The sequence below is a fragment of the Podarcis vaucheri genome (genome assembly GCF_965113315.1).
Source record: "Podarcis vaucheri genome assembly, chromosome: 3".
Classification (NCBI taxonomy): Eukaryota; Metazoa; Chordata; class Lepidosauria; order Squamata; family Lacertidae; genus Podarcis; species Podarcis vaucheri.
In genome coordinates, this window is record NC_138761.1 from 21008520 (window position 1) to 21021531 (window position 13012).

Below are 13012 nucleotides of genomic sequence, written 5' to 3' on the forward strand. Positions count from 1 at the left end.
CTTAAGAAATGTATGGACAAACACAAGTGTAACAGGCAAAACCTGTGTTTGTGTACATGAGATGATGTACACATAGTGTTTATACTTCTTACCTAGAAGAGTTTTCCATATATAATTGCCTTTTTGAAGTGGCCAGATACTGCAGACCCACTATTCTATGGTTTTGCAATGAAAACCAAAGGCCACTTCAAGCATTACATTGTTGTTTTTAAGATACGCACCTTCGATAGAAGCACAAATCGAAAAATGAAATGTGTGGGTGTAAAAAGCACACCCCATTCAGATCCACACTAGAGAGCTGGGATTTGCACCAGTTGTCAAGCGTATCCCATGGAAAACCCACAGTTGCCTCCATGCAATGTGTGAAATGGCCCCAAATGCTTGGAAACATCTGTATTTGGGTGTTCTAGAGAATTTCATTTATGCTTAATTTTGGTGACATGTCAAGTAATCATTCAATTGTACATTTGTGCAAGCTAAACTAAACGTAAGATAAAGCTTTTTTTATAAAAAAAAGGTTAACTGCTACAGGAGAAGCTCTGCAAATATAAAAGAGCAAATATACAAGTATAACACTGAAAATACTGTACTTTATTAGCACAAAAAGCTGTAACAAGGCACAGCAAGCGGAGGAAAAACACACATTGATAAACTGGTTAGTGTTGGCATACAAGTGTAACTCTTCTTGTATACGCAGCTTTGAAGCTTTCCTACCTCACAGTCACTGTCAACTGGTTAAGAACCTAGGGAGAACTAGTCATTGGTACAAGATACACAAGCAAAAAACAAGGGACTCTGTACTCCAACACAAATTTTAGTGCAAACACAACTAGGACAAAACAGGTTATGTTCTGTCCACAAAGGGGGGGGGGGAACCAGAAGCAAAAGAGCAAGTTTCAAAAGTTTTTTGCTCAAGGAGAACACAATCTACAACTTACCAAAAGAAGGTGCTACACCATTCACAAATACAACAGTACCTATATGAAGCCTGAAACTTTACGTATGATGCGTTGAGTAGGGTGGAGGGAAAGAAGCAGAACAGAACATTATCTTTTCTGGATCAGCTTTTAAGTCATAACTAAGCTAGATGGCCATTAGTTTTTAGCAGACAGTTAAAAATACTGTTTTGAACCCTTCAAAAATCAGTTAATGCAAAGCTCCAATTACTACTTGTCACGTTTCTTAGAGTTGAGTCAAGTTCATCATCATGACTTACCAGCAGCGGTTGACTTAAATTGCAATCCTACGTACGCTTATCTAGGAGTTTAGTCCCACTGAATTTAATGAATCTTACTTCTGTGAAGGCTTGCAGTGTTAGACAGAAGTTACTGAAACGCTGTGTATACTAAACTTTACTTTTTTTAAACTAGGGCTGCAATGCTTAAGACAACTGACTACAATCCATCTGATTAAGGTGACCCCAATTAACTGTATAGCAGATTTTTAGAAAATGTGCAAGTTTTAAGCACTTCCACAAACTGTGCAACATCTTAGAAGAGGAACTCATCCTTCTGAGTCATACTGTAGGATTTTGGGGAGGGGTGTTGCCAACTGGGTGCCTGAGACGGCCTTCACTGGTGCCTCCAGGCTGCCCCTACCCGCAACTCTTTCTTTCTTTCACAGGACTCTAGCCATCCTAGAAAAGATGTTATGAAGCAGAAGGTGCAGGTGCTCTTCTAAGCAACCGACCTGAAATGAACCAGCCCGGCTGCTCCCACTGCCAGTGTTTTTAGTCAATGAGTGTAGTCAGAGCTGTGCCTGATAAATTGTTCGGACAGCAGGCAAAGGGTTCCAAAGAGGTGCCGTTTCCTGCTTCCTGCACTTTTCCTGTTACTGTCTTGTTTCCTAGTCCTTGGAAGGTTTGCAGCTACATTTACTTTGCTGCCTGCCAGCCACATAGAGCAGTTGACAGGCTGCTACTTGAGAGGCTTTTAAAAATACGTTTGGAGTAGGGGAAGCAGCCCAGGAATTAATAGTTTTGCTACCTGCTGGCCACGTGAAACAGTCTGCAGATAGTTGCTTAAGAAACTTTTTGAAAATGTGGGGTGGGGGGAGCAAGATGGAAAGCCTCCCATTGTTGCAATACGTGTTTGCTGCCTGCCGGCATGTGGACCACACAGCTGCTTGAGAGAAGCCTCTGTTGAACTCGGGGAGGGGCTAAGGATATGGCAACCCCTTTTCTCCCTGCTACATGCCCTACAGCAAGGATTGTCCAAAGTTGTTTGAAGTGGGGAGCCCAGTAGAGAGACATCATAATGGTGGTGGTAATAATAATGATGCTAAGAATTTTCCTGGTTGTTTCCGAGTTGTTACATTCTTGAGGGGTGGGGTAATGCAGAGGCATCATTATTATCAACATCACCATCCTCACCACATTATTCCTGATTGTTTCCAAGTTGTTGTTTTTTTTTTGGGGGGGGGAGGGAGTCATTTCAGAAGAATCAGTGTTATCACTTTTCCCTCCTGCCTCGCCCACAGGGATTGCTCCCAGGTTGTCTGGAGAGATGAGGGCTTGGGCTTAGTGCAAAGGCAGAAAAATCATTATCCTCGTATCCTCATACATCCCTAGTTTTGAGATGCTTGTAGATGAGTCAGCCTTAAAATCACACTACTCTGCAACAGTATTGTTCAACTACTTCTCTGGTGAGTCCTTTCTGTATTTTCAGTGTTTTTCTATTATATTCTTCTCCATAAAGATAGGGAAGAATACTTGTGAGTCAGCATTATGTCTTTTTATCTCTGATTACGCACATATATATATATTTTAAAAACCTGAACGGATTTTCCCATATTTGAACTATTTTATGTTCCTGTTTCTTTTCTTTTTCTTCTCTTTTGAAGGTGGCAGCCATTATGTGTTAGGCTACACCCCTGGTGGCAGCCATTTCCTAACTGGTACCCTTGGTATCTTCTCAAAATTCAGAATGTGCCCCCAGATCCAAAAAGGTTGGTGACCACTGCCATAAGAGATGCCCCTTTCAAGGTATCACAGCAGGCACATGTAAGCATCATTATAAAATAAAGTATGTGTTTACTTTTTTTGCATATGATTACTATTTTAGTGATATGCAAATTTATGCAAACTTAGTTGGCTGATTAATCTATTAGCACTCAAACAATCATACACTAAAGTATACTTAATTAGGATACAGCCCTTTTAAAAACCAGTTTGGTGCCGAGTAGATGCATATAAGTGCTCATTAATGTACGTGATCAATTCTTAGAAGTGCTAGGTGACAGCAGTTTCCCTAGTTGCTCATGATTTTTCATTTTAGAATAGCTTTAATGTGAAAATTGTCATGGGGAAAAACTGAACTTTAAAATGTACTAAGAAAGCAACTACACTGGAACACAACTGCTGGTGTTCAAATGTTCAAAAATGAAAAAAAGTCAGCAACTCACTTTGTTCTGACTCCTGAAATTGAATGGAACTTAGAAAATACTCAATGGCTGCTTTGCATAATAACTATAGGAATTGCGGAAAGAAAATAGTGTATTTCAGAACCAGACAATTATAATCTGCAAGCCCGCATTTAAAAATGTGTGAATTTGTGTTCAACATATTGTTTCAAGAGATATTCACAACTAAGCTTGATTAATAGCAGGCAGCATCTGAACACACTCAGAAACACATTAAGCTTAAAGTACCATATTGCAAAAGAAGATGAAAAAGCAGCTGAACACTGATGTGCTAACCACAGTTATACTGTATTTGCACAAAAAAGCACATATTTCTAGTGAGCTTACTGGGGACTCTGAACTCTGTTCACTTTGCCTTTATTGGTTCCCGCTCCAACCATCGCACTCGGACCTTTTGCTTATAGTGATATTCCTTTAGAAAGTCCTGCAACATTGATGGCAAAGGGAGACAATCAATCCCATCATACGAAGTGTACCTACAGATTACTGCCCGGCAGATATATTGCAAGCTGAAAGGGAAAGTTCTGTTTAGGGAGACTGTAAGCAAAGGTTCAAAAAACATGCAAGAACTAGGATCTTTGTAGTGTTCTAGAAGCCCTGTAACAGTGGAGGAGTGAAACACACAGGGATCATGAGCATCAAAACTAAAGTTGTGGTTCCATTGTTCAATGCGTGCATGCAGAGACCGGTTGTAACGGCGGAAGCTCACAGAGAAGAGGTAGTCTTCTTGAGCAGAATCCCTGAGCAAAAAAGTGCCTTCGGGTTTTCCTTCCAGAAGTGCTTCTGCTTCGTAGCGGTCCATCACTCCCCAGTAACAAGGATTGCCGGTAATTTGCAGTAAGTCTGGGACAAGGCAGTGTATATAATCAATCTGAGTATGTACTTTCCAAGCTCCTTGTCTGCTGGTGTGGCTATGGCTCTCTCCAGATACCTGGCGCTGCTTTTGCCTACGCGACTGCAAGCAAAGAGTAGTCGTGTCTTCCTCCAGGTCGCAACTGCCCTGTGGCGTTGAACTCCCGTCTCCAGTCAGCTCAGACATGCCAGGGGCCAACTTTGGTCCCAGTTTATATAGCGGGTTAACTTGTGCAGTAGCTTCAAAGGTATGTATCTGAGCATTGGGAGGAGGGTCAACCCCTTCTTCGATACTGAGCCTTCGTCTTTCTCTGAGCCTGTCCTCTTCATCTTCTGTAGAAGCCACGGAAGGATCAAATGCATCAAAGAGAGTTGAGTGGGGGCTCACTGGGGCTGTGTGCTGCTTAATTAGATGCCATTTTTGAGCCAGATCTGACCCAGGAGGGAAAGGACATTTCTCTAGCATTAGTTCAGAGAGATGGATCTTTCTTTTGTTAGAAAAGAGAGGTTTGGATGGTTTGCAGTACGTTCTCATAGGAAAACACAAGCCAACAGTATCCTGAAGTCTTTGTCGCAGAGAGCGACTCCCAAAGGTCCTGCTTGAGACACTGTCCGTGTCATGAACAGAGCTCACGCCGTATCTTCTCTCCCTCCTTTGCAAGCGAGAACGGCCAAATCTTTTATCACTATCCAAAGAGCTCTGGGTTTTTGTCGAGCAGGAATGTTTCTTTTTCCCACCCCATGGTGCATGCCTTGAGTAGGAATCTCTTCGTGCAAGTCTAGCTCCTGTGCCAACACCCAAGTCACTCTCTCTCTCAATGCTTATTTCCACAATTTGTGGGATCTCTGCGGCACAGTTTTGATTTTTCCTTGCAGAGCTTTTTGAAGGGTTTAGACTCAGTTGTAAAGAAACATCTCTTAAAGGGCTGCTGGGTCGCTGCGCAGCTGGATCAGGAACAAACACACTTTTATCTCTAACGGAAGAACAATTAGAGTTTACGTCTACATTTTCGCTTCTGTTTCCAGCTTCAGAGTTGAAGAGATTCTGGCACCTGTACTTGAAGTTGTTCCACATCTTCCCAACTTTACCCATGGATTAGGTCACCTAAATTTCAAACACAGGAAGACAATATTTTAGTCAAGTCACCTGCTGAATAGAGACTCAAAATGAGTTTCTGAACACTTGTTAAGACAACTCATTAACAAAATGAGAAGCTAAGGGGGAAAGTTTATATTTTTATCGCTCCCCCTTATATACCCCAATGGAGCCCTCATGGTAGCTTACAATAAAACAAATAGTTTAAATACTCTACACCCAAAATATGTAGGATTTTCTATTTATAATGAACACTTCAGTTTTTATGATATTCTATGCAATGGAGTGCAGAGGTTTCAGTTATAACTTTAGAAATAGGATAGGCTTTGGACAGGTGTATGTATAAGGTTGAAACTGAGGAAGAAACATTAGTGTCACCCTTTCCTTATTAAAATATTCATTTCATAGGCCTTCTTTTCTGCAAACAGAAATACTACAAAATGTAGGATAACATGCATGCTCATATAACCTCCATGGTGATGTTATTCAGCTACTGTTCCCAATTAAACTGAGCGTTCATATTCATTTAGATTTCCCATCTTTAGTAAAGGATAAAGTTATAGAACAAGAGGAAGATTTTGGATTATCTGTGACTAGTACTTTTTAAAATTCAGCTTACTAGCTTTTTAGGTGTTCACTAACAGAAAGTTTCACACTAATGTACCACAAAAAATTATGTTTTAAAAAATGATAGTCTTTCTGCAACACTGGACTTTTGAGTAGAAAATATCAAAGCTAGGAGAATGCGATGGCAGAGCTAAAAACAACAGGATCCATAATATTCTTGAAAGTATTAGCAAACTCTGCGAAAAGATTCCTGTCAATCTGTAAGTACATTGAAGCAACAATTCTGAACGATGACCCACAAAGCAGTTGGTGATCTGAGTTGGCTGATCATTTGAGCTGGCTGCCTGCTTCTCCCCCAGCTGCTGCTCAACATCAAAATACTACTAAATATACATCCCTTTTCTAAGATTAGTTTTCCAGGTAAGCAATTTTTGTAGTTGCCATTAAAATGATATAACATTGTAATACAGCCGATTTTGTTCTCAATCCACTACACCATCAGGTTGTCCCACGCTTAACACTGTTATTTGACAGATGCTCATCTAGTATCTGTTTATAGTCACTTTATGCATTAGAGCAGTAGCGGGGAGCCTTCAGCCTAATTAGGCCCAGCAGGCATCCTAATTTGGGCCACAATCCTATTTTCCCCAAGTCACATCCATCAACCCCACATGACATCATATATAAAGATAAAGACACGGGTGGTGCAAAGGAACCATGGGGAGCCTGAAAATGTGCTCCCAATTGCTCCTTGGTAAGCAAGTCTTGTATTTGGTAAGCGAGCGGGGTGCGCTCCCGCTGCTCGGTCCCAGCGCCTGCCCACCTAGCAGTTCGAAAGCACCCCCGGGGGCAAGTAGATAAATAGGTACCGCTTACCAGCGGGAAGGTAAACGGCGTTCCGTGTGCGGCTCTGGCTCGCCAGAGCAGCGTTGTCACGCTGGCCACGTGACCCGGAAGTGTCTTCGGACAGCGCTGGCCCCCGGCCAATAGATGTGAGATGGGCGCACAAACCCCAGAGTCTGTCAAGACTGGCCCGTTCGGGCAGGGGTACCTTTACCTTTACCTTTAAGCAAGTCTTGTATTTGGTACTTTTTAGATCTGCCACCAAATGCAAAACCCTTTTGGGTGGCATTGGTTCCACTCAGAAGCCCCCAATTAGAGCCATGTTGAAAGGGGGACTTGAAGTCAGTACTAATCGCAGGCTGATCACCAGTCACTTCATGTCCCACTGGGATTGGCTACACTCCAGGGTTCCCAATCAGAAACTCTTGAGTGCAGCCAAGCCCCTGCCAAAAATGGAGCTTGAAGGACAATCAGCTGTAACTTCCAAGCACCACTTCTATTGGCTGGGACCTTCCTTTGCAAAGCTGCTTGAATGCAACCTGCACTGCAAAGGTAAAACTGATCACCTGGTGCCTTGCCAGTCCTGGGATTCCTGCTCCCTGCTTGCTGGACTTCTCCCACCCAGCCTGAGGGGGCGGGGCCCTTACTGACTCCAGTCACAAAAGCTGAGGCTGCTGGGGTATTGCTTGGGGACTTGTGTCACTGTTATGGGTATTAATTCTTTGTATCTTTATTTTCAGATCTTTTATGATTTATGTGAAAATTGCCTGGTTGTGTACTTTTTGTTTTATTTATAAATGACTTTTGTTGTGTTTGTCATTATGTAAATCTTTTCATGCTGTAAGCAGCCTTGAGCATTGTTAGACCTATGGAAAGGCAGCATACACAAAATGATGGTGGCAGTGATGGTGATGTCAGGGAATTCACAGGTAGGCAGCCCTGCCAACATGTCAAAGTTGCTTACAGAAGGTGGAGGAGCACAGTGTGTCAGCCAGATATCTGCATCAGTGTATCATGCATGCCATTTGTGTGTGGTTGGGGCCTACGAAGCACAAATTAACTGGAGAGCCACATTGGATTGGAAGATGGCACAAACTTGCTGTTGCTTTGACAGGTTTTCTATCTACCCCTATACTTGCTCTTAAAATGAAAACTAGAGCTGAATGTTTCTAGTTTCTGCAACTGTAAATTGTGATCAACCTTCCATTAAGGTATTGGCTGAGCAGGCAGCTTCCCCCTAGCAACAGGGCCATTTCAAAGACAAACTCTTTACTGAGTCAGTCTAATCAATACCATTGTGTGATTCACCATTCATCCTCCCTCCCCAGCACTTAGTCAGTTTCTCCTTGTTACTTGTGAGTAGTCCATACGTTGTAATTTATTAGATGCCTGTTCCCTAAAAGGTCTCCAAGCAACTTAAATTTAAAACAATAATTATAAAAACATTAAACTATTTAAAAAGTATATAATAGATTAATATCGTCATACAAACACCTAGAATACATACACAGACGTACAAAAATGGTTCCCCACTACAACCACATTAGACAGCACAGTAAGAGTAGTTATTTGATGACTGAGATAATGATGGCTGCAAAGTGAACATAGATTTCCCAATTTCACAGAATTCAGGCCCAATAGGCAAACACAGGAAGAAAATTGATACTATGGGTTCAGCTTAGAAGCAATGAATTTGAAATAAATGTGAAACTGTAAAAGGCGTAATATACTTTGACAGAGCATGGCTTGAAGAGAGACATTGGTGCCCAATATGCTATGTCACTGGCAGGGGTCCACAATTCACAGGGGCTACCAACCACAAACGTAAACCCTAGTCTTTCCACTTAACCTTGGAGCTAGGGGTTATTCACATAATGTACTGTGCATTGGAAGCACAGCACAGTCATTATGGGGCCAATCTGTCTTACTCCAAAGTTAAAAAGAAAGGTCCTACAGGACCCTGGAATTTCTCTTTCTGTTTCTCTAAGAGCTCTAAGTGTCTATGAAGCAAAGCACAGAAACAAGCCACTACCCATAACCAAGCTTTAGAATCATAGAATCATAGAGTTGGAATAGACCACAAGGGCCATCGAGTCCAACCCCCTGCCAAGCAGGAAACACAATCAGAGCACTCCTGACATATGGTTGTCAAGCCTCTGCTTAAAGACCTCCAGAGAAGGAGACTCCACCACACTCCTTGGCAGCAAATTCCACTGTCGAACAGCTCTTACTGTCAGGAAGTTCTTCCTAATGTTTAGGTGGAATCTTCTTTCTTGTAGTTTGGATCCATTGCTCCGTGTCCGCTTCTCTGGAGCAGCAGAAAACAACCTTTCTCCCTCCTCTATGTGACATCCTTTTATATATTTGAACATGGCTATCATATCACCCCTTAACCTCCTCTTCTCCAGGCTAAACATGCCCAGCTCCCTTAGCCGTTCCTCATAAGGCATCGTTTCCAGGCCTTTGACCATTTTGGTTGCCCTCCTCTGGGCACGTTCCAATTTGTCAGTGTCCTTCTTGAACTGTGGTGCCCAGAACTGGACACAGTACTCCAGGTGACCAGAGCACTTTCTTTCCACTATGAATGAATTTACCCCATAATCTCTGCCAAACTTGTTGTTAAAGCATTATACTTACTAAGGTGAAAGATAAAGGACCCCTGGACGGTTAAGTCCAGTCTAAGGCAACTATTGGGATGCAGCATTCATCTCGTTTTTAGGCCGAGGGAGCCGGCGTTTGTCTACAAACAGCTTTCCGGGTCATGTGGCTGGCATGTCTAAACCGCTTCTGGTGTAATGGGACACCGTGACAAGTGCCAGAGCTCACAGAAACACCATTTACCTTCCCGCCGCAACGGTACCTATTTATCTACTTGCACTGGCGTGCTTTTGAACTGCTAGGTTGGCAAAAGCTGAGACAGAGCAGTGGAAGCTCACCCCATTGTGCGGATCTGAACTGCTGACCTTCTGATCAGCAAGCCCAAAAGGCTCAGTGGTTTAGACCACAGCGCCACCCACGTTCCTATTATAGTTATTTGCAGGACCTGAAATAGTGAAACGTGGGAGGATTAAAATCTTCACAGCCACAATGTGGCCCAACCAAGAAAGGTTTATACCCTCCTAGGATTTCAGTTCCTTGCCTAACAAGGGCTCAAAATTTGCTTTACTTAAAGAGTACAAGTTTTCTGTTATGAATATTCCCAGGTATTTCAGCTTTTGAGCTCCCACAATGCTTTGTATGAAAACGTGAGACCGTGTGAGGACCCCAATATACATAATTTCATATCTGGTTTCATTATGTGTAGGCCTGTCACTGCCAAAATTATTCAATTCTGATATAATTTCAGGTAGTGCCAATTCTGGTTTTGATAACATGAGAGCTATGTCACTGGCAAAAAAAGGATATTAGTATGCATTTTACTTTTTTTTTTTACACTTTCTACATTCACATTGTTTCTAATTACTATTACCAATGGTTCAATAGACAAGGCAAATGAAGTGGGGACAAAGGGCATCCTTGTTTTACTCTTTTTATAGGGGTTTCTGAGTTGAGAAAAATTACACTGACAGTAGCATAACAACTTCAAAAATTGTACACTTCAAAAATTGAATTAATAAACCACTCTCTCATGTTAAGTCTATGTATCAGTGCTTTTAAAAATGTCGAACTCGGCCTTTCAAAGGCCTTGTAAACAACTAATGAGGTTACTGCAAGCGTGTTACCTTTCTTTTTACTATAATGAATGACATTCAATAAGTGTCATATTGGAACCACTATCTGCCAGCAAGGCATAAAGCTCATCTGGTCTGGGGAGATATAACATGTAATGAACGTATTTAACAAGTTTGTTAAAATGCCTGTACAGTGGTACCTCGGGTTACATACGCTTCAGGTTACAGACTTTGCTAACCCAGAAATAGTACCTCGGGTTAAGAACTTTGCTTCAGGATGAGAAGAGAAATCGTGCTCTAGCGGTGCAGCGCCAGCAGGAGGCCCCATTAGCTAAAGTGGTGCTTCAGGTTAAGAACAGTTTCAGGTTAAGAACGGATCTCCGGAACGAATTAAGTACTCAACCTGAGGTACCACTGTATATAGCTTAGCATCCTGGTTTACCAGGATAATTGGACAATATGATTCCACTAGGTCAAGGTTTTTCTTCAACTTTCAGTAGTACTGTTATTTTAGATTGATGCCTGGAAGTTCCCCTGAAAGAACTTCATTCAACAACTGGCTAGATGGGGATATAATTCATTGTAAAAATGTTTAAAGAATGCTCCTGTAAAACCGTCACCTCCCAGTACTTTGTATCCTTTTAGTTTTTTTAAATAGTCATTTGCACTTCCTCCAGTTCAACTGATTTATTCAAAGACTGCATTTCTAACTGTAGTAAACAAAGTTTATTTTAATATTCATTGATAGCAAACAAAGACGTTGACAGTGAACTGTATAAGTCCAAATAAGATGTCTTAAATAATTCACATTTGTCTTTTTCTTTGTATTGAAAAATGCCAAAATATTTGTATTGCACTCTTCTATGGGCAACCTTTTTAAGAATTCGACCGGCTTGCATTTTAAGAGTTTTTGTTTCCAAAGTCACAGTATTTTTGGTTTAGATATAAAATGTTAACCTCTATTCTAAAGGACTCTAGAGCAGTGTTTCCCAACCGGTGTTCCGCGGCACACTAGTGTGCCGCGGAACGTTGCCTTGTGTTCCGTGGGAGGGAGGCGGGCGAGTCGGGCGGCGAGAGGCGGGGCGGCGGCGGCGAGCACACGCGGGGCGGCGAGCGAGCGAGCTCCCACATCCCATCGCCGCTCGCTTCGGCCGGCCTACTGGAGGAAGGCGCGAAAACCTCGCGCATGCGCAGGCCTTCCGCCTGCGACAGCCCAGTAGGCCGGCCGAAGCGAGCGGCGATGGGATGTGGGAGGGAGCTCGCTCGCCGCCCCGCGTGTGCTCGCCGCCCGACTCGCCCGCCTCCCTCCCACGGCACACCAGCCTACCTCCGTGGGAGGGAGGCGGGCGAGTCAGGCGGCGAGAGGCGGGGCAGCGGCGGCGAGCGCCTCGGGTGAGTCAGTCCGGCCTTAAGCCCTCCTGCAGTTTATTATATGGAGTTTCCTTCTTTCTGATGAAACGATATGCTTTTTTGCAGCAGCTCCGGGTGCTTCCTCTCCCCTCCCTCCCCCCTCGCTCGTGATGCAATTCCCGCAGCAATTTACACGGCTGGGAACCCGGGAGGCGCTAGGACCCAGCCGAGCTCGCCGTGTGAGTTCTGGCTGCGGCTGGACTGCTCGGCTCGAGTTACGGAGCTCCCCGACGTGCCGAGCTTGCCGTCTCACCGACCGGCCTCCTCCTCCTCTACCCGAGGAATTGCAACAAAACCCGCCCTTATCAGCTCCGCGGCGGTCAGTCGATAGCGCGGCCCTGCGCACACCAGCGCCCAGACATGAGCTGACGTCAATGCAGGTGCAATAATAATAATAATAAAACCCGTGTTATTTTTTGCCGATCCAAAGTGCTGGCAGGGTGGCCAACACTTAACGTGTGAACCCGAGTCCGACACGGGCCCCGACCCGCTTTTACATCACTCCTCTTGTTGTGCATTGCAAGGAAAAGCCCGATGAAAATGTGCCTAATACCAAGTACTTTTGCGGGGAGTGGGGGTGTCCTGATCTTTGCAGCAACAAAACACGCACACATCCCTCTACAGGCCGCTTTGTGGAAGATTCACTTCTTCGGCTGCTTGTCAAAATAATGTAACCTGACTGCTAATGCAACTGTTACTTTTCGTGGCCATATACCTACACGGTTAAGGTCTTTGGGAGAGCACACTGTAAATAGAAACTTACACTTTCGTGCGTCCCTCCCGGCGCGACGCTGCGCGCTGACGTCACGGGGCTGTAATGGTGTTGTGCCTCGAGATTTTTTTCATCAAACAAGTGTGCCTTTGCCCAAAAAAGGTTGGGAAACACTGCTCTAGAGCAGACAATTTGGATTTCACCTTTTTTCCACTTAGCTCCCAAGATTGGGAGCTTTACAACAATTCTGTGAGGTAAGTCAATATCGTGAAACACCCCCTGCCCCCTGTTATGGGGAAAATAAGGCTGAGAACGTGCCTATGGCCACCTAGTAAGTTCATGGCAGAAACAAAATTCAAGTATGAGTCTTGATTCAAGCTTAGTTTCTTTGCCACTACACTAGTAGTTCAGTAGTAGACCAATTCACTCATTATATTTCAT

General features: G+C 43.5%; 1 protein-coding gene and 1 long non-coding RNA gene across 5 annotated transcripts in view; one reads left to right on the forward strand and one right to left on the reverse strand.

Moving 5' to 3' along the window:
* LOC309529720 overlaps positions 1-13012 on the forward strand; it is a 37223-nt gene that overhangs the window by 18436 nt on the left and 5775 nt on the right. The window lies entirely within an intron of this gene.
* SOCS5 (suppressor of cytokine signaling 5) overlaps positions 1-13012 on the reverse strand; it is a 29980-nt gene that overhangs the window by 1342 nt on the left and 15626 nt on the right. For 2 of the 3 annotated variants that reach the window (XM_082217663.1, XM_082217664.1), the window contains exon 2: positions 571-5377. In XM_082217663.1, the coding sequence (XP_082073789.1) occupies positions 3767-5365 (1599 nt within the window). In that variant the 5' untranslated portion in view covers positions 5366-5377 and the 3' untranslated portion in view covers positions 571-3766. Of the gene's footprint in view, positions 1-570; positions 5378-13012 lie in introns of those variants that run through there. The other variant, XM_082217665.1, reaches the window with a different exon arrangement.